The sequence below is a fragment of the Leopardus geoffroyi genome, chromosome B3, assembly GCF_018350155.1.
Source record: "Leopardus geoffroyi isolate Oge1 chromosome B3, O.geoffroyi_Oge1_pat1.0, whole genome shotgun sequence".
Classification (NCBI taxonomy): domain Eukaryota; kingdom Metazoa; phylum Chordata; class Mammalia; order Carnivora; family Felidae; genus Leopardus; species Leopardus geoffroyi.
Window position 1 is genome coordinate 136364446 of NC_059337.1, and position 21882 is coordinate 136386327.

Consider the following 21882-nt stretch of genomic DNA (forward strand, 5'->3'; position numbering starts at 1 on the left):
GGCCGGGCTGGCTTCCCCGTTGACCGAGGATGTTGGGGAGTTTCTGCGTCTGTGGGTAGCTGGTTCCCAAGACAGAGGAAGGAGAGAAGAGGCCGGCCCGAGGCAGAGCCTTGCCAGCCTGTTCCCTAAGGTCAGCTCCCAACAGTCAAGAGCACTCCCGAGTGCCCTCCACGTGGGGGCACGAGGTGGGCAGTGCCCGTCCTAATTTGTCACGTGAAGGTGGTTGGGGGACCAGGCCAGGTGTGATGGCTGAGAGGGAGGGGAGCAAACAGCTGGAAGCACAGGGAGGAGGGCAGGACAGAGAGAGGGAAGACGGGGGCCTGGGAGGTGCGGCTGAAAGGTCAGAGACACTTAGGGCAGGTAAGTGCTGTGTGAGGAGGCAACACCCAGAGCAGACGGGGCTGTGGGTGAGAGAGCTTCACTGACCAAGTGCGGGCCTTAGGAGACAGGACAGGGTGGGCTCCAGAGCCAAGGGGGCGGGGGGCCAGGCCGCCTCCCCACACCAGGGGTGGGCGATGTAGGTGGGGTGTTGGTTTGAGGCCACCGCTGAGTATCCATCTGAAGGCATCTGGCCCACAAGGCCAAGGAGCAAGCGACAAGTGGGAGGGTGGCCCTTTGGGAAGGTGGGGAGAGCAGGTGTGGGCTGGGGACCATGGGACTGTCTTCAATAGTCCTCCAAAGCTTGGGTCCAGGCGCAGGATATGGACACGTCCGTTGTTTATGTGTTGAGCTTGGCCAGGAGGACGGCTGAGAAAGTGCACAAGGGAAAGGGGCAGACACCTGGAGTGGGGAGTCGGGAGGTCAGAGGCCAGAGTTCTAGAAAAGGCACAAGAGGGGTATCAGGAGGACCTGGACAGGGAAGATGGGGGCCTGAGAGCAGGAAGTGAGGGGAGCCCTTCTGGGGACAAGGGGAAGGTGTGCCACGGAGTGGGCAGCAGAAATGGAAGAGCAGGTGGCTGGAGATGGGGAAGACGTGGATGGAGAGGACAACAGCCAGGCTGACTCAGGGTGTGAAAGGAGAGCCAGTGTGGGGGCGAGGTGAAGGGAAGCAGGGCAGGCAGATGGTAGGAGCTTCGAGGTGCTACTGAGGGAGGCAGCCGTGCACCAACGTCGTCCTGACCCTCGGTGCATGGAAAGTGCTGGAAGGAGCCCACGCTTGGGAGCAGGCCGCAGGGTGTCAGGAGAGCTGGGACCGAGCTGAGGCGGAAGAGGAGGAGGAAGGTGTTGCGGGGGCGGGACGCCCCGGGCAGGGCTGGGCGACGGGCAGGGGTCAGGGACCTCCATGGGAGCCGGAGAGGGCGGAGGGCTGGGTAAGGCCCCAGCAGGGCAGAAAGCACAGCGGGGGGCGGCGGGTGGGGGGCAGTGGGAAGTGGGGACACTCTGGTCTCTCAGGGGTTTGGCGCACCTTCTGGAATATACAGAAAGGGGAAAAGCAACTGCATTTATTTCAGGCACGGAGGGTGGGGAGGAACTTAAGGTACGTCCCAGAGAAGACTCTGGATTCGGAGGATACTTACGTAGCTGAGTAGTGTAAGGCTGAAGGGTTTCAGGAGGAGGGCGCAGAAGGCAGCAGCTGCCCGCAGCACCTCACGGCAGCCCTGCGAGGCAGGAGTTTCTTGCTCTGAGAACGGGAACAAGACTTCGGTTCAGGGTGCCTTGAGGATTATGAGGCAAAACACACAAAGGCCACCATCAGAGCTCAGCGAGTAAACTGCTGTCACCCCATTTAAGGATGAGGCCCCTGAGGGTTAGCTGCTTGACCCCAGGTCCCCGAGGCCCGGATGTGCCGTGGTTGGCACCCCCGTGATTGTCCTCACTGAGCCCTTCCTCCCTCGGGTTTCCTGTCCTCAGCTTTTCACTCCCTCCGAAGTCCAGCCGCCATCCAGCAGATTCCCCAAAGTTTAGAGACCAGTGATGCTGGCCTCCAAATCTGAGGCTCTGTGAGGAGGTGAGGCTCCCACCCCGGGGAGACTTCAGAGGAGGACGTCACCCTGGTGCCAATGCAAAGCTCAGGCGGGCATCTGAGGAAATGTGCATGGGCAGCTCCAGGGCGGGCAGGCGGGGAGGTTTCAGAGACTGAATAAAAAGGGGTCCGTGAGCCAGAAATATGCAGATGGGGGGACATGTCAGGGGGTCACTGAAGTGAAGCCCATGAAAAATCCCAGTGTCATTATCAGTGCCATGTGTAAAGCTGCATTTGGAGCAGGGACAGTGCAAAGTTAGCAGGTGACGGAGGGCAGAACCTTGCACCTGACTTCGGTCCTTTCGGTCAAAGGGAACGCGCTTCAAACCCAGACAAGCAGAGAGAATGTGACAGGGGGGATCTGGGGATCCTGAGGCTCACTTCCTGTGGGCGGCATGCCAGTGTCCTTCTGTACAGGATGACCAAACACCAGGAATGACCAGATGTCTCAGTTCATCTGCCCCCCTGGTGCCATCAAGTGGGGGATGGTAGGTTCTGGTAACTGGCATCGTGGCGGGGGGGGGGGGGCAGGGGTAGGGCGGGAAACCTTCCCTGGTGTTCCCTTGAGGATTCTAAGACGAACATTCAGCTATTGCTGAATGATCTCCGAACACCTGCAGAAAGCAGCTGGATTAGGAATGGGGTGTTGTAGCTCCTCTCTCCCGCCCCCACCCCAGAGCCACTCAGGCTCGTCTCTGCGTCTCACCTCCCACTCCCTCCTTCCCCAGCCTGCAGCCTTGCCAGCCTCACTCTCCTCCATGGGCTGCTAGCCCAAAGCATCTTTTGGGCCTTATCTCCCCAAATCTCTGAGCAGCAAGAAGGGTGGAATTGGTCTCTAACTTCTTTTAATTAGCTTGAAAAGGTAATACATGCATGTAACTTGAAAATTCAACCAGGACAAAATGTGTGCAGTTAAGCCCCCACCCGCTGACAACGCCCCTTAAGGCCGTCCTGGGAACATTTGTACAGACCCCTTGGACATCTTTTCATCTATGCAGGTGTATTACAGACCTCCTTTGTCTTGTTTTCCCACAAGTAGGAGCATGGTGTGCATTACTTTGGATTTTCACTTCTTTTACTTCCTACATTCTGAAGATCATAGTCCCTGCTTTTTTTTTTTTTTAACTTTTTTTTTTTTTTTTTTGAGATGGCCAGGGAGAGAGTCCCAAGCAGGTTCTGCAGTGTCGTCACAGAGCCCAATGCGGAGCTCGAACTTCACGGAACTATGAGATCATGACCTGAACCGAAGTCTTAACCAACTGAGCTGAGCCACCCAGGCCCCTCATAGTCCTTGCTTTGTAGCCAGGCCCTGCCTGGCCTTTGGAATGACACACATGCTGGTTTCCTTTCTACCTGGTAGGCGGCCTTAGCCAGCTCCCCCTAGCTGAACTGTGAAGGTCAGAGTTCCTCCAAGTTGATTCCTGGGCCCTCTTTTCATCTTTTTTGTTTTCAGTGTTTATTTTTCAGAGAGAGAGAGAGAGAGAGGGAGGGAGAGAGAACGCGTGTGCATGAGCAGGGTAGGGGCAGAGAGAGAGGGAGACACAGAATCTGAAGCAGGCTCCAGGTTCCGAGCTGTCAGCACAGAGCCCAATGTGGGGCTGGGACTCACAAACTGCAAGATCACGACCTGAGCCGAAGTCGGACGCTTAACCCGCTGAGCCACCCAGGCACCCCGGGCCCTCTTTTCGTCTTAAACCTTTCCCCCGTACTCACCAATCTACTCCCAAGGCTTTCCACGTGCCCACGTATGTAGACAACTCCCACCTAGCACCTCCAGCTTAGACCCTTTCCTCTGAGCGTCTAAGCTTGCACAGAATGGCCAAGTGCAGACGACCGACATTAGACTCCCAACTTTCTGCCGACCCGACTCCTCCTGCCTCAGGTTCTGCATCTTCCTGGAAACCCTCTCCCCGAATCCCTCTCCTCCTTGCGCTGTGGTTCGGGCTTTCCCTTGATTGCACTCTGCAGCTCACTTCCTTCCACACGAAGTCTTCCCAATCCCGGGACCAGTTAGACCCCCAGCCTTAACTTCTGTAATAATCCAGTGTCTTTTGTTCCTCAAGACCCAAAAATTGTTATGGGCATGGCTGTGTCTTGTTTATCACTGTCATCTCAGGACTTAGCAGTCTGGCAGTTAGAAGTCACTTACTTATTGAACAAATGAATGTTTGCGGAACAAATGCACACCTCACTCATGCCTACCTCCACCCCCAGCACATTATGCTTCCCTGCCTGGGCCACCACACCTCCTGGTGCGCCGTACAATTCCATGGTTCAGAACTTGGGCTCCGGAGCCACACTGTCTGGGTTTGAGCCTGAGGCCTTTACTAACTTACTAGGTGTGTGACCTTGGACAAGTTACTTGATATCTCTGTGCTTTGGTTTTCCCATCTGTAATAAAATAGCACTAATGATAGCATGTATTAAAGGAAGTATCTAATTCATTGATTAAAGAAAAAAAAATAAAGTGCCTCACATTGAATCTGGCATGTTTCGCCTCCCATTCATTCCTGGGCCATGTCGAGCCAGTCTTCCCCTCAGCCATGATAACCTCTTACTGCTCTGTCCTGCTTTGTTTCTGGGACAAAAGTCATTTCCAGCAAGAGTCCAAAGTTTCTGAGAATAGGTGTCCTGTTGGCTGTCTGCTGTGGAGGCTGGACCCAAGAACTATTCCTCAGTGCCCTAAGGAAAGGCGAGGCCTGATGTGGCTAGGGAGCTGCCTGAACCCGCTGTCCCAGGGTCTTCTGCAAGCACAGGAATGAAGTTGACTTATTCAATTTTTCATTTTTAGATTTTTAAGAAGCTCACATACAAAAAAAAAAAACAAAACACCTTATATTTTATCTTGAAATTCCACAGTTAAACCTAAGATGGAGAATCGCCTTAGTAAGGCATGAAGGTGGAAAGGTTAGAATGAATTTATTAGTAAAATGATTAAAATAAAAAATGATAGATTTTATAGCAATTGAGAAAATGGGAATTAGAGAACTTTGTTTCACATATGGTTTTTCAGAAAACTAGACAAGATCATCAAGATCATGACTCCATTACCCTTTCAAATTGAAAAATACGAAGGAGCCCTAGTTTGAAAGAGAAAACAGTGCAGACGCTTGGACACCTATGAGTCTTGGGACACATCTGGGTCTCTCAGTGACCGATCACCGTGGTTGGCACACTCTGGGCAGGGGTTCATGCGGTCAGGATGCAGAACTTCCTCTGGAGACCCCTGTGCAAGTAACTTTGCTACAATTTGTAAGCTGAAATCTCTCAGAAATTTCCCAGTGAAGTAAAAGAATGAATCTGACTCCGATGAAAATGTGGTATTCCGAGAAAACCATAATAATTTTTAAAAGCCCCTGATGGACTGAAACCCTGGAAACACAGGGGACATTCACCTTTCTTCCCAATTCTACCCTTGGGGTGGTACCATCACCCCCCCCTAAGTTGAGGACTGCGTACTACAGGGCTGAAACAGACTATCCAAGTCAGCAGGTTCTATACAAGCCGTTTATTTGAAATGCCAACTATATGTAGGATAAAGTCAGTGCTACATGCTTATTAGTAACAGTAGAAAAATAGAACCAGTGGAAACCTTTGTACAACCGTAATGATACTCAAAAGAGAAATGTATCGTTTTACAATGCTTCACACAGACGAATTCAAGTTTGGAGGTACCTAAATAAAAATACTATATATTTCTTTAAAAAACACTATGTACAATTGAAGCGTAAACAAGTTTTACAAAGTACTGGTTATGCAGGTTATAGAAAACACTTGCATAGGACATGAAATCCGTTTAAGAAAAATTTCTGAGCCTTTAGCATTGAAGGCACTTGACTTCATAGCAGTAACAGCACAACCACAGGAAATGCAGTGTTGTAGAAGATGCCACCTCTCTGAAGTATAGATGTGGTACACAAACGGCAAGTGGAATTCAGGAATCTGTATCTTTGAGCCACCCCATCTAAGAGCAGGATCCCACACCACCTGCCCACGGAACCCGGATACACGGTCACGTGTAGTACACAAAGAAGCTTCCAGAGCTTACCTCGTCTCTTAGAACCCACGTAAACACACCAACATGAGAGGCTGTTTTCAAGACACACACTTGTAAGTCATCTTTCTAGAAACGGCCACAGCGTTATGATATTCAGAATGTGGAAGGCTGACACATGGTCTGAGGGTTTTCTAGAAGGAAAAAAAAAAAACCCAAAGACTTGCCAATAAAACAATTGTGCAACCGCTATTGCAATCTCCAGGACAAAAAGACAACTTAACAGTTCATAAAACATTGTTCATACGACAGTGTCCGTGGAAAATAGTCAAATACCTTTTAGTGTGTGACGGCAACTCTTTTAGCAAGGTTATGTGTAATGAGGTTTGAAAGTAAACCACTTAGTAGACAAAGTAAACCATTGCAGAACCGGGAATAGCACCCATCACTGCTGCTGTAATAGTAACTTTCAACTGAAAAGTTGAAAGTCAACCAGAAAATAATTAAAAAAAAAAAAAAGTCATTTCCCTTTGAGTTCATTCCTAAGCTAAAAACATGAATGCCTTAGAATTGCAAAACAAGGGTCTTAGAAGTGCTTCATGAAACACGTTTCCCCTAAAAGGAGGATGACACATCACGAAAATACCTATTTTGCTGAGTAGTGACTGAGAAATGTTAACCCTTCCCCTCCAGAGACTGGTGCGGGGTCAGCTGGGAGCCCCTGCTGCCCCCACACTGCCCCCTTCACACTCTGCATCATCACCCTCATTCAAATGGACAAGGACGGTCCAATGCCAGAATGTGAACAACCAACCAAAAGAAAATCCAATAAAGGATGGCAATCTTGTAATAAAAAGAGTTGAGGACGCAAAACCAAGAATAGGTAAAGTTTCACAGACAGTTCGACAAAAAGACTCAAATACAAAGAACTTGTTAAAAACCCTCAAGATCCAACTGGTTCTGGAAATGCCAGGAGAGCTTAGGTCTAGGATGTGTGCCTGGAGAAGGCTAAGGGGCATGGGACAAAGGCCGTGATATGTGGAAAACTCAAATGGCTGCTTTTCAGTGATCGTTTTTGCCTTTCATGCTATTTCTTTTCGAGTCACAGGTGACTTTGTAGTTAAATTATCCATCAAAATCACAAAACTAAGACAAAAATATAAGAAAAAGACCAACAGCATCTTGAAAAAAATGGATCTTCTCTTTCTGCTCCAGGGGCTAAACGGTAGTTCTCTAAACTGTCACACAGTGGGCAACCGAGGGAGGTGATTGTCTGATGGCCTGATTGTCCACGGTCTCAAGAGGAGATGTGGTATTCTTTCTGAGATTTGGTTCTCATGAAATCTCTAAACTGAGTGACATGCCAGGTCCCAAATTTTATATTCTACATATGCTTTTTTTCCCTAAGAGCCATCTTACTCAGGCTTCACATTTATCTTAGTACAACAGCATTAGAAGATTTTAGTGCCAGGTTCGCATTACAAAGGATTGAAGAGGTGGGTTCCAAAGCCAGAGGCACACAGCTGTTCACCTACCCCGGCCACCACGCCTCACAAGGTACATCAGAAGTCCACTGTCGCCCACCCGAACACACACAAGCCACATCTGCTTACCTTCTGCAAAGTCTCACCAATCCACAATCCCACGGGTTAGAGTCAGTTCCTCTCTACACACAGTTTAGTCAGAGCGGCTATTCAATTAGTAAAAGCAAACTTCATAAATTAAAGTAGGAACAGTGGCCACTTGTTTTTATGTTTGGGGAATATGAAAGAATATTTGATACATTTTCAGAAAAATGAACATGTGACGTCAAATAGCTCTTATCTAACATTTTGAAAAATACAGGTCAGAGATGAGAAAGCTTTTTCCCACCCAGATTAGCTCTACTCACTCTTATTTGCGGTACTAGCGTGGTACGGTCTGAATTCAGAATAGAAATCTAAAACTACATCAAAGTAATTCATGTCAAGACATGTATATAAATACACGTTAAGGAATATGATGGAATTAACAGTTTTGTTTCTGGAGACAGAATGAGATCGGCTTCAAAAGACACCATCATCTATTATAAAGAGTCAAACCTCCTCAAAATGAGAACAGAGTCCTATGTTTTTCTAGCTCTAAAAAAAAAGGAGCCTCAAAGGCGAAGCTAGCCAACCTCCCAGGGGCTGAGTGTTCGCTCCGGGAGGCATGGAGCTCAGTGCGCACCACCGCCGGCATCGATGAGCACGCCAGCAGCAGCCAACTCGGCAGGCAGCACAAACGCGGGGCAACGGTTGGCCATATGCGGATAGACTGACGAGTTCCTCATCTTTGAGACTACCGACTGTTAGGATTTTTTAAAATGTCAGATTATTCCTGAGTGTATATCCACAGGGTGAAGTAGGAAAGACTGTAAGAGAAACTACAGCTTCGGGAGAAATCAGAGTTGTTGACACCCAATAGAAACCTATTTACTTAAAAGTGCATGTAATTCATTTATATGGTAGCTTGTAAAGGCTCCCTAGCCCTGCATAGTTTTAGAGTGAGTGTGAGTGATTCATAGTTTTATATATATATACATACACAGAAAAGAGGCTCCCAGACATCCTTCATATGAGGGGATGTTCAGCAAGTCTCTTTTCTTCTAAGTGCTACGGCTGTGTGTGTGTTTGTAAAAATACAAAGTGAATGCTCAAATAATGTTAAAGTGATTTAAAAACTCAAATACTAATATATTTACACTGGAGAGTAAGAAAAAAAAAACAGTCCTTAGCTCACACATTGCCCTTCCAAGGGAGAGGATCTTAAAAGATCCCATGTGCTCAGTGGTTCAGTAAAATCCCAAACCAGCGCCCCCCAATGGAGTTCAAGTAGGACATGTAGTGTTTCACTGGGAAAAGAAAAAAAAAAAAGGTTTCTTTTTCTTTTTTTGGTGACAAAGCATTATGCGTTCTACAACAACTTTTTTAGGACACCAAAATTCAGACACACTTTGAAAAACATTTAAAAGAAAACATAGGCTTACAAACACCAAATGACATCCATAAGACTGAAGCCCTTTTGTTTTTTTTTTCCCACAGAGAGCAAGACAACTGAAGGCAGCAAGCAGTCCTCAGCTGGAGAGTCGAAGCTCAGAACCAGAAATCCCGTAGTGCAAGCTTTAAGTCACTTCGTTATTTCCACTGCCTTAGGATTCCAGAAAATCTGATGTCTTTAGAACCTCATCTAGTGATACGCTGATCCATACTACCAGCATTCGCAGGAATTCTGACAGCGTCCACACTGGGAACAAAGCAAGAGCTTTAAGCCTGGGCACAAAAGGCTTTGCTCCTTTCTGTTCTTTATTGAACCAGAAAACTTCAGGATCCTGATTGGACTCCCGCTGGAGGAATGAAGACCAGCTCCCAAAGACTTACTAAGTAAGAAAGAATGATACTAGGTTTATGGAGACTGAGCAGGAAGATTTCTGAACTAAAACGATTACCGAAAAGAGAGGAGCATTTTGATGTGCTGTTCTTTGGAATTTCTATAATTAAAAAATAAACACAGAACTATTTCATAAGAAAATACATCTTAGTGTGCAATCCAATGCACGTGGAAACGGGTAGATGAAAGGTAAAATGCAAAAAAGTATGAAAATACAGTTCCTTTAAATGTGGCAATAAAGTGTAACATACTGATATAAAATCAACACAGATAAAATAAATGTACAAGTGCAAAAAAAATCCCATCATTTGTAAAGAGAAAAAAAAGTGCCAGCTTGCTTGCTCTTAAAAATGCTTCCCCACATAATTGTTCAAACACAAAATAGACAGATGCAGCATTCAAAATAACCCTCTTAGCATGCCATGTCTAATAAACATGTATATACAAAAACGAGAATAAACTAATGTGAAACTGAGTTCGCTGGCATCAATAAACTGGTCTCTAAGTTGTTGGGTTACATCATAAAATGGGATGTTTCACATCTCAGGCACAGACGACTTGGAGGTTGCTCTCAGAGGGCAGACTTTTTATAGAGGAAGTCTGGCTTGCTTGGTGACCTCCTTCCCCTGCTTATTGAATCTTCCCTTTCTAAATCGGAATTTCGCGGAGCTCCATGGCCCAGGGACTCGCTGTCGGCCAGTCTCCTACTGGGTCTCTCTTCCGGAGCTTCAGAGCTGCATGCAGAATGTGAGGGTCTGTTGGGAGTCAGCCCAAAAGTCAAGTCAGTTTCTACTGCTGTTCGTCCCCTGACGTGGGCTGGACCATTGCCAACATTTTCTGGGGCTGCCAAAGGAAAGTCTGACCGCTGGGGAGGTTGCTCAACGACATCAAGGTGTATTGGCTCATTCTTTTGTCTGTGTAGATGCCCGTCAGGGGAAAGTGGATATTCTCTCCTAGCTTCTTCCTGCTTTTTAGGAGAGGTCTGGCTAGGTAGGTAGGCTGACTTTAAGCCACTTGGTGATGCCTTATTGTGGCTATACAAATCGGGACCAAAATATCCACCTTGCGAAGGGGAGGGGGTGCGTCTGCCAGGAGCAGGCGTAGAAGGTCTGCAAGCAGCATTTGAGAAGTCATAGAAATCCGGATATTCCTGCTGATTTTCTCGAGCATCTGCTTTTTGCTCTAGCGTGTGTTTCTTTCGAGACGTGTGTGTGTGCCTCTGTGGAATACACGACAGATGCTGGGGAGGCCCTGGTCCTACTTCAGAAACTGATTGGCTTAATTCTGTGTCAACAGCCAGTTCTGGAAGCCTCCTGTCCTTGAGTGACAGTGTGGACACACCCATGGCGATGTCCGGCATTAGGTCGTTTAGCACAGGTTGGGTACACTGCAAACAGAGATAAAGGAAGAGAGGTTAAAAGAAAAAGGCCCATGACACCCTCTTTGTAAAACTGATGTTCACTGATTTTGCTTCCTCATTATAAAAGTAATACAGGCTTAGTTTTAAGAATGATAAAAATATAGAAAACCATAGAAGCCAAAAAAACCCAAAAACAAAAACATTAACCTTCCCTGAGATAATCACCATTAACAATTTAAGGTATTTCTCACTTTTTTTTTCTCTGCACATATATTAATTTTCACAAAATGTAGTGCATATATAAATCTGTGGCTAAATTTTGAGATTATTATTCCACTGTACTGATGAGCCATGGCTTACTTAACCATTCTCCCACTGCTGATATGAAGGTTGTTTCCTATTTCTCATTATCATAATCAAGACTGTAATCGGGGTACCTGGCTGGGTTGGTGGAGCATGTGACTCTTGATCTTGGGGTTGTGAGTCTGAGCCCCACATTGGGTGTAGAGACTACTTAAAAACAAAAGCTTAAAAAAAGAGACTGCGACAAACATACAAATAAATTACCTTTAAAAGGAATTTTATTTAAAATAAAAAGTAAGGGGACTAGGGTAGCTCAGTCAGTTAAGGGTGTGACTCTTGATCTTGGCTCAAACCATGATCTTGCGGTTTGTGGGATCAAGCCCCAAGTCAGGCTCTGTGATCACAGCGCAGAGTCTGCTTAGGATTCTCTCTCCCTCACTCTCTCTGCCCCTTCCTTGATCGTGTGCATGTCTGTCCTCTCTGAAAAGAAACTTAAAAATAAAATAAAATTGAAAAAAAATAGAACTCTGTAATTGTAAAACCGAGGGCCGGGCCAACAGGATGGGAATTTGCCTTATCAAATACTATCGACCTCTGTTGCTTCTTCTTTTTTTAGGGGCTTGGGAGGACAGGTGGGAGAGTAGGTAGCAGGGTATAAAGTGAGGAAAGAATATAATTTGACCCAAGGTGTACACTAGTCCACATATTCCAAAAGCTGTATTAAAAAATTTTTTTTTAATGTTTATTCATCTTTGAGAGACAGAGAGAGACAGAGAATGAGCAGGGAAGGGGCAGAGAGAGGGAGACACAGAATCCAAAGCAGGCTCCAGGCTCTGAGTTGTCAGCACAGAGCCCGACGCGGGGCTCGAACCCATGAACTTCGAGATCATGACCTGAGCCGAAGTCGGACGCTCAACTGACTGAGCCACCCAGGCACCCCTCCAAAAGCCATATTTTAATAAAGATTCCCTGAATTAATATATGTATCCTTTGTTTTTCTTTTTTTTTTTTTTTAATTTTTTTTCTTTAATGTTGATTCATTTTTGAGAGAGAGTGCAAGCGGGGGTGGGGCAGAGAGAGAGGGAGACGCAGAATCTGAAACAGGCTCCAGGCTCTGAGTTCTCAGCACAGAGCCCCATGCGGGGCTTGAACTCACGAACTGCAAGATCACGACCTGAGCCGAAGTTTGGACGCTCAACCGACTGAGCCACCCAGGCGCACCTCCAAAAGCCATATTTTAATAAAGATTCCCTGAATTAATATATGTATCCTTTGTTTTTCTTTTTTTTTTTTTAATTTTTTTCTTTAACGTTTGTTCATTTTTGAGAGACACAGAGACAGAGTGAGTGTGGGGGAGGGGCAGAGAGAGAGGGAGACACAGAATCCAAAGCAGGCTTCAGGCTCTCAGCTGTCAGCACAGAGCCTGACGCAGGGCTCGAACTCACAAACCATGAGGTCATGACCTGAGCCAAAGTCGGACACCCAACCGACTGAGCTACTCAGGCACCCCTCTTTTGTTTTTCTATTGAAGGCCACTGATAATGTGTGACCGAGCAGAAGGACTTAAAAATCACTATTTTGTTTCAAAGGTATTATATAAACAGAAATTCAACCTTTCATTCAGTGCAAAACTGAGCAAGGTCTTCGCTTAATTTGCTAGCTATTAACGCTAGCTACTGTGGTTCCTAGTCAAATGAGCCTCCTGACGGAAGAGCTTGCCAGAGGCCGACACAGGCATGAGGACTGATCATCCATCTACTTTCTGAATGGGGAGTCTTCTGCCACATTGCTCCTGACAGTACACTTAGCTATAAATAACTTTCCTTTCCTACCCCATCAAAGCATTTGGTAGAAGAGCAGATTCTATAGAAGAGAAGCTAGGGCAGATTCTAGACATGTGTTTGAATGGAGCATCATGAAACCGAGAGCATCCAGTGGCACTGCCCAGTAACATCATCCCTTCTAAGTACCTACAATGAACACAAAGACAAGGAAGGTGCCAACCACCCTCCCCACACACCCTCTCTTCCTGTCTTCTCACTTGGCCTTACCTCCCTCTCTCCATAGTCCTGGAGTCCACGCTTTCGGCTTGGTGGCAATACTTCTGGGCACTGCTGAGTCCCACTAGGGCTCTTGGAAACCGCCTCTCATATTCCATGAACATTTTATTTGCCCTAAATTAGTGAGATGTTAACTTACCACTTGTTTCTCAGAAGTTACTGCTGCTGAGGTGGTGGCGGTGGCGGCGGTGGCCACAGTCTGTCTCCCCAGTCCTGTGGTGTTGGTGCAATCAGGTGCTGCTGCTTTAACACCTGGCAAGTAGACGGGAGGGGGGCCGGCTTTAGGGGCCGTTCTGGAGTGAAACAGTGAATGATTACAGGGATAAGAGAATGAACGCGAAGGATGCTGGCTGGGAGGTCTTTGTTTCCAGCCTGCTTTGAGTTGGTTATGGATTGGGGTCGCTGGGGGGTGGTACGGAGGTGGCGGTGGGGGCAAGGGTGGATGGAAGGCCACAAAAGAGTCCAGATCTGTAAACATGGTTTCTGCAGTGGGGGTACTGTTAACTCGACATCTCCCAGACTGTCTCATTGTCAAGAGTGGACTTTCATCCCCAAAACGTTCATCCGGAAAGAACTTGTGAGGATTCTGAAAGATTTAAACAAACAAGACATTTATCAGCAAATTTCTAGATAGAAATTTACAGGCTGAGAGCATTAAGTGAGATCCTAAGAAAACCACATTCAGCAAGAGTAAAAGGCACAACATTATTTCTCTAGGCCAGAAGCCCAAGAAAAATTTACCTTAATAATAGCACAAAAGGATAGAGTGGAGTCTCTATAGCCTAAGATACAGCTATCAAGGAGAACAGCTTAACTAAATATTCCAGCAAGCAGGTTGGTAATCTCCTGCAAGATTATGTGATAATGCAAAAGCAGGAAATAAAACCTAATTCAAATGAGTCTCTGCTGAGAAAATAAAATTAAATACCAAAGGACAAAAAGGCATACAAGTAAAGATCCTCCTAGAACTTTCTTACAAAACATCTGCACTCTGTCTGAAATAAAAACTATAAAATACTAATCCTTACCTATTACACATAACTCAGTTTTATGAGCATTTTGATAAACATTATGTAAGAATACTTAATCTGTAAAACTTTAATGCAATTTAAGATACCAAATTAAGATACAGTTTAGAATGTCAAGGGGGAAAGAAATGTATAGTATACAAGACTATTTCATGGATGGAATCCACAGCAAAAAAAAGAAAATCAAGAACCTATAAGTGGCCTGCTCCCTTGCCTAAGAACATCACACCACATTCCCCTTTGAAGACTCCAGCTAAACAAGTCTAGAGTCAGTGGCAAAAAAAATTCAATCACTTGACCAGAAAAAATTAAATTTTACTTTAGGTTCTGATTTAGTGGCTGTGAGCAGACTACTTTACACATTCTTCCTTCACTGCAAAACCAACGCTACTGCTCCTGTACTTGGTAACAAGGGAGTTTTTTTCCCCATGCTGGTTACCAAACAAAAAAAACAAAAAAAACCCACATTCAGTTTTTGATTCTCGTGCTTATAGGATTTGCAACATCAAGCAAAAAATTTCTTATTATACGGAAGAGGAGGGGAGAGGAATAAGAGGGGCATCTGGAAGATCTGTTAAGTCTGGTAGTAGGCCACAACCCGAAATCTAGAGACCCAAAGAGGGGCAGAGAGCAGTGGAAGGTCAGAATCTTCTGCTTCCTTTTTCACCTTTGATGGGCATGCACACCATTAACTTTTAGCAGGCCTATTAGGTATTAAGAGACATAGCTGCTTACATACAGCACCTCTTGTCTTCACAACATCCACTTTATTGGTAAGGAAACTGATACTTGGGAGTGGTTAAGTGGCCCAAGTTAACTGGTGAGCAGCAGAGCCAAGCTATAACTTCAGCTCTCCCACCAGAGCCCATGTGCTCCATCTACTCCACACCCCGCCTCTACCCAGGGGGGACTTCCAGGCTATCCCAGACCCATGAGGCAGTGAAAGGGCATGCACTAAGAAGCAGATGCGTGCTGGGAGGGCTCCTGGAATGTCTGAAATACCATCTGCACAGGCTCCCTATTTCACACAGTCGAATGCCATCCCCACCTGCAAGAGCTCTGCAGCCGCGTCTGCAAGACCGAACTCTCTTAACACTCGGATTTGAATTTCATAGCTGACCGTGGCGCCTTCCCCACAGTTGAGTGCATAGGCTCTCTGCACCTGCTCAGTGTGCCGTAGTTCCTGCAGACGTCTAACCATGTCTTTCATAATGAGGAGACGAGGAACTGAAAAAAGAAAAACACTCTGTAGGCAAAATATCTGAGCTGCATCAAAGGTCCCCTACTGAGCACAAGCAAGAAGGCCTGTGTTGTTCTGCATTAGAATTTTAATTTCCTGGAAAATACTAATTTATGTGCTTCTAATTATTTTTTAAAGTTTTAATAAAATTTCACTGTGCTCAAAATGCTGCTGATAATACGAAACAGTTACTGAACTGTCTTCTTAGTTCACAACCTAACTAAAATTTTCCTTGCATATATTCTCTTCTACATCTCAGGGTATTTCAGAAATCTTTTAAATATATTCATTCTTTTATTCAAATAAGTTTCTGAGTCCTGGTTATGTGCTAGGTATTGGGCTTGGGTACTGGGGTGCTCAGAATCAAAGATATGATCCCTGTCCTCGAAGAGCTCTAGTTTTAGTGAAGTAAACTGAGTGAAGCAGTAGAGCACAGGCCCTAAGTGGTCACAAAGGCAAACATGTGAAGGATGCTGACGGGACGTGGAGGAAGGGCCCACCTCAGATGGAGGCAGGCAAGAGAGGTTTCCTGGAGGAGGGGAATCCTGAGTGGAGTCTTGAAGAATGAGAGAAAAACCAGGCAGGTAAAGAAAGCAGAGTGAAGGTATGTGTCTCGAGCAGAAGGACAAGGCATGTGTCAAACACGCAGGTGACAGTATGGCACAAGCAGCTGGCAGCATTAGCGAACTCAGGGTTCATAGGTACAAGCAGGAGTAGTGTTAAGAGAGAAGGCGAGAAAGATGGGTAGGAACAGATGACGAATGAGCCTGCATATTACGATAAGGAATTTAAATTCTATGTTGTGAACAACAGGTACTCCCTTGTGCAGGGGAAGGAAAGACAGGATCAGGGCAGTGACAGAAAGCGTGCTCTGAGAACAGTGTAAAGCAGGGGTTGGCAGACTACGGCCTGTAGGCTGAATCAAGCCTGCTGCCTGTTTTGTCAGTAAAGTTGTACTGGCACACAGCTACACCTATTTGTTTACGTATTGTCTGTGGTTGCTTTTGACAACAGAGTTGAGTAGTTGTGATGGAGACTGCATGGCCCACAAAACTTAAAGTATCTACCAAATGGCCTTTCCAGAAAATGTTTGCCGAGTCCTGGTGTAAAGGCCAGAATGGGAGTAAGGTTAGAGGCAGGAACACCAATTGGGAACCTAGACTAAGGCTATAGCAGAGGGTGGGGAGTCGAGGATGGAGTCTTCTGTATCTAAGAGACAAACTGACTAGAGTAGCCACTGGTTATTATTTCTGGGGAAAGGGAGCGACCATTTACTGAGTGCTTACTTTGTTCCAGGCACACTCCTAAGCATCTTACTCATGGGACTTCCTTGAATCTTCATTAACAACACTAGAAAGGAGACATTATATCCATTTTTCAGATGAAGAAATTAATGCTAAGTAAGTAACCTTACCCAAAGTCACATAAAAGTGGCAGAGCCAGGATATGAGCCCATGAGTCTTCTCCAATAAGCTACACGGCCCTCCTTAGAGTGTGGTGGGCAAGGAAGAGGGAAGTATCAGATAACACCAGAACAGGACCAGGTCTTGTTAAAGCAAGACAAGAAAGGCAAGTCCTACTCTTCTGAATGTACTTAATTGTGAATGTCTTTGGGCTTTTTAGATTCAGTTCTAAGATTAAATTATGCTATTTAATTGTATTAATTTGAGCTGATAAAAACCGGCTAATTACTGTAGCTTCAATATCTGCATAAATCAGCTACAGAAACATTTCTCTTCATGCTGTTGTCTAATGTGTACTTTAAATAAATGACAGTCAGTATTTTGTCACTAGTGGCCAAATCTGATAAGGCCAACAACTGATCAGACATTAGTCCCAGAATAAAATGTGCTCAATTAAAAGTTATTTTTTTTTTTAAATTTATCCTTAATTGAAACAATATTTATAAGCAGAAAATGAATGGGGCTAGTTCTTTTCCTTTTTTTTTTTTTAATTTTTTTTTTTTTATGTTTATTTATTTTTGAAGGAGAGAGAGACAGAGAATGAGCAGGGGAGGAGCAGAGAGACAGAGAGAGACACAGAATCCAAAGCAGGCTCCAGGCTCCAAGCTATCAGCACAGAACTGGATGCGGGACTCAAACTCACAAACCGTGAGATCATGACCTGAGCCAAAGTCAGATGCCCAGGCACCTGAATGGGGCTATTTCTAATAACGCTATACAGTATGCAATGTGTTTGAATTTTGCAGTAGTAATTGGCAAGAGCTGTAAATCTCTGACCCCCCAGATCACTGTGCATTTTCTTACCTTAAAGATGGACACTAGAGCCCTTTGGTTAAAGTCAACATCACCTGATGCTCAGAAAATTTTGGATATAACAGTTATATCTCAATCTATGGTCGATTTCCTCAAAGTCATCACATAAGCCTGCACTACCAACAGAATTCACAGAGCAGATCCTGGGAAGCTGGATGGATCTCTAGGAAACCAACAGTGATAACATTTCAGGGGACATGTCTAGACTCAAAAGACACAAGTTTATAACTCAAAGAGTCTTCTGTGAGAAATGCTTTATGGTGATGAAAAATCTGAATTCCTTTGAACTAGTGGTTCTCAACAGGAAGCGATTTTGCCCCACAGGGCACATTTAGCAATGTCTAGAAACATAAAAATGTTTTCAAAGAGTTGTCACAAAGGGGTGTGTGTGTGTGTGTGTGTGTGTGTGTGTGTGTGTGCGCGCGCGCGCATGCTACTGGCATTTAGTGAGTGCAGATCAGGGATGCTGCTGAACACCCCACAGTGCACAGGACAGCCTCCTCAACAAAGCATATGTCAAGACAGCTTAGGTTGAGAAACTCTGTGCTAACCGGAAAACCTGTATACACCTGTTACTGGAAAATAAAATATGAAACAAAAAACCGAGCTTATTATGAAAACAATGAGTAATGAATTTTGGAAAGCTGAGAGAATGAGCACATATAAAAAAGGCTACAAAAATGATCAGATTATTCATTTAAATATAAATGCCTGACAGAAGGCTACTGCCTCACCTGGAATTTCATTGGCTACGACTGAAGGAGGGCTTGACTGGTGACTGCTGATCTGCTGGTGGCTCATCATGTGACAGCACTGTGGCACGGCGGTACTAACCATGTAAAGCGTGTCTGGCACATTGGACATCCTAACCATTCGCAAACGCACAAGATCTGTTTGTTCCACCATCATCTCGTCCAGCACTGACTGAAAGAACAATTCAATATGAAGAGTATCAGTCAACCATCTCTGTAAATCACATCCAGAGAAAGATTATTACCTTCAGCATATAAAACGGGAAGTAATTTATTGTTTCCAGTGTATGAAGCTTTAAAATAATGAAAGGAGAAAGAACTCCTATCTCTTTAATTTTGTTGTTTGTTTGTTTGTTTGTTTTAGGTAGGCGTCACATCCAGTGTGGAGCCCAACACGGGGCTTGAACTCACGACCCTGAGATCAAGACCTGAACTGAGATCGAGAATCGGACACTTAACTGACTGAGCCACCCAGGAGCCCCTTTACCTCTTTAATTTTTTTTAAACGCTCTTAAAAAAAATTTTTTTTGAATCTTATTTGAGAGATAGAACAAGTGGGGAGGGCAGAGAGAGAGGGAGAGAGAGAGAGAATCCCAAGCAGGCTCCATACTGTCAGCACAGAACCCAATGCGGGGCTTGAACTCACAACCGTGAGATCATGACCTGAGCGGAAACCAAGAGTTGGACATTTAACCAACTGAGCCACCTAGGCGTCCCAAACTCTTTAATTTTTAAAAAATATTTCTGCAGCATCTTTGAAATAATCACCTTCTGAAAAATTTGCTTTTAATTGAAGTATTTGAAATTTGAAGGAAGGTATAAAATCAATCAGAAGTAATTTATATCTAAAGTTACTATAAAGAAAACAAGGTATACATGGGCTAAATATCAGATCCAACAAGAAATGTTCAAAATATAAAATACTGAAGATCAACTTTAAATTCAACAGATCTATATATAAACCCAATTGTTAAGTTAGTTTCAGATGAATTTCAACTGCAGAATGTCCAAAATGAAGTAATGTATAAACCTTTTCCACATTTACTGAGGGCAATTATCTATGAAGTGTGGGTACAGCCATCTGGGAACAGGGAAGTCCCAGGAGGACTATCTGATCAGCTCCCTGCTGCCCCATTCTGAGACAGAGCCGAGTGAGAGGTAGTTTATTACAGACCTTTTATCATCAGCTGCAACCCTGGTAAAGGCTGTGATACTTGTGTGCTGTTAAGGACTGAACTTACTTCTGAAAGACGAGACCCCACCATTATGCTTTTTTCCCGATTTTAGACTATTTAAGTGTCAACTACTCAGTAAGAGATAGATTATTGATCTAGTCAATAAAATTAACTTCTCACAATTCTTTCACATATCTTAAGTTAGGAACTCCGACAATCAAAAAAAGAAAAAATTTAAGATAACTTAATTCTATACCCAAACAATGCTTTCCCTGTTAATTTGTTTCAGAAAGCTTAATGGTGATTTCTGACTATCAAAGAGTGCCAGTTCCTCAAAAGGCTGTCTCAAAGTTCTCATAGCTAAATACAGCTAATAAAAATCACAGTATTCCATTTTCACATTACCATATTTTCTTGGAGTTCTTCATATTATAATACATAATTTACTTAGAAAGCCTGAAACTGTCTTAGTTTTATGTACATATTCTGAAACTAAAATATAATTTCCAGAAGCCATTACAGAAGCATTTTGCAAGACATTGTCATTTCTTTAGTTTAAGAAAGACAAAATGTGTGCAATCTTTTCAGAACATTATTCCCATCTTGAAGATCACAAAATACTGACAATCATCTCCGTAAAATTAATTTTTTTCCAAATTAACAATTTGCAACACAACTAAGATAAGAAAAATGTAAAATGCAATTTAATATAAACTAAGTTATAAAGACATGCTTGATAATTAAACATTTCAGAAAACTATTCTGGTGAGTAAACTAGAGTTTACTTTCACTTTCCCTATTATCAAATATTTAGGCTATCTCTAAATATTTTTTACAATGCCACAATGAATATCTTTGTGCTTATAAGCACAAATTATAGTTCATAAAAGGCACTCTAATAACTTAAAATGATTTTCATTACCTTTGCTTCCTCCACATATGGAGAGAACAGCCGAGGACGAACATATATTCCAGCATTTTTTTGCCGTAACCAGGCATTTGACTTTCCACCCTCTGTTGTAGGAAGCATATCTGATGGAGGAGTACTAATCAAGCCTCTTTTCATCTTGGAAAAAAAAATTTTTTTTAGATGAACTAGAGATTTGAGTGAACTAGAATATTACTAAGATAAGTAATTATACCTATAAATCATAAAAATTTAGGAATAGATGTTAAATTTCAAAATACTCCTAATGTTTAACAATATTTCAAAAATTCAGCAATAAAAAGGTACTACAATTTACCACTTTTCTCTATACAGAGGAAAGATGTTTTTAAAAGAAGAGCTATAATAATTATAAATATAATGAGCTGGACTAGTTTTCAGAACTTTTAATGAAAACCAAATTCTATTTTTTTCCTTACTCATCTAGACATGGATTCCATCCTCCCCCCTCCCCCCAAAAGACAAAGGAACATCTTGGGCCTAGATCTACAGTACAAGGAGACAGGCAGTCTGCATGGTGGTTAGGGGCGGGAGCTCTAGGGGAAGGAAGACTTGACACAAAACCCTAACTCCCCATTTAACAGCTGCATGACCACAGACATGTCCCTTTTTGTTTTTTGAATGTTTTATTTTTGAAAGAGCACAAGCAAGGGAGGGGCAGAGAGAGGGGGACAGAGGATCTGAAGCCGGCTAACACCACTGACAGCACTGATAGCAGTAAGCCCCACGTGGGGCTTGAACTCAGGAACCTGAGCCGAAGTCAGATGCTCAACTGACTGAGCCACCCAAGTGCCCCCGCAGACATGTCCTTTTATCTGAGCTTCACTTTAAGGGCTTCTAGATGGCCCTGGAGATGGAACACTGCACATCTATATGTGGTAGCCCTGTTGTTTCCATGTCTATGCTGGGAGAAAATAAATCAAATACCTACAGCTCCTAAGGTGGTTGTGAGGCGGTCATGAGGTAAAAGCACTCCACACACACTAGGAGTGTTTTAAGGTTTTAACAGCATGACTAGCAAACTTTCACTGGGGACTTAGGCATGAAGCATGGAATTAAGAACAGGGATAGGTATTTTCTAAAATTTTTTTTTAATGTTTATTTATTTTGAGGGAGAGAGAGACAGAGTGCGAGTGGGGAGAGGGGCAGAGAGAGGGAGACACAGAATCCGAAGCAGGCTCCAAGGCTCTGAACTGTCAGCACAGAGCCCGATGCGGGGCTTGAACTCACGAACCGCAAGATCATGACCTGAGCTGAAGTCAGACACTTAACTGACTGAGCCACCCAGGCGTCCCAGAGATAGGTGTTTTCTAACTCTACTAAACCAAAGTTCTAAAGTATTTTTCTAAACCAGATTCAGAGTTCAATTTGGTTTGT

The 21882-nt window shown here is 44.2% G+C and overlaps 1 protein-coding gene across 2 annotated transcripts in view; it reads right to left on the minus strand.

Moving 5' to 3' along the window:
• Positions 1-5456: 5456 nt before the first annotated feature.
• The window catches only part of BTBD7 (BTB domain containing 7), an 88147-nt gene continuing 71721 nt past the window's right edge, over positions 5457-21882 (minus strand). For both annotated transcript variants that reach the window (XM_045448299.1, XM_045448298.1), the window contains 5 exons: positions 20482-20625; positions 18367-18556; positions 15165-15343; positions 13228-13674; positions 5457-10752 (listed from right to left, as the gene is read on the minus strand). In XM_045448299.1, the coding sequence (XP_045304255.1) occupies positions 9937-10752; positions 13228-13674; positions 15165-15343; positions 18367-18556; positions 20482-20625 (1776 nt within the window). In that variant the 3' untranslated portion in view covers positions 5457-9936. The remainder of the gene's footprint in view (positions 10753-13227; positions 13675-15164; positions 15344-18366; positions 18557-20481; positions 20626-21882) is intronic.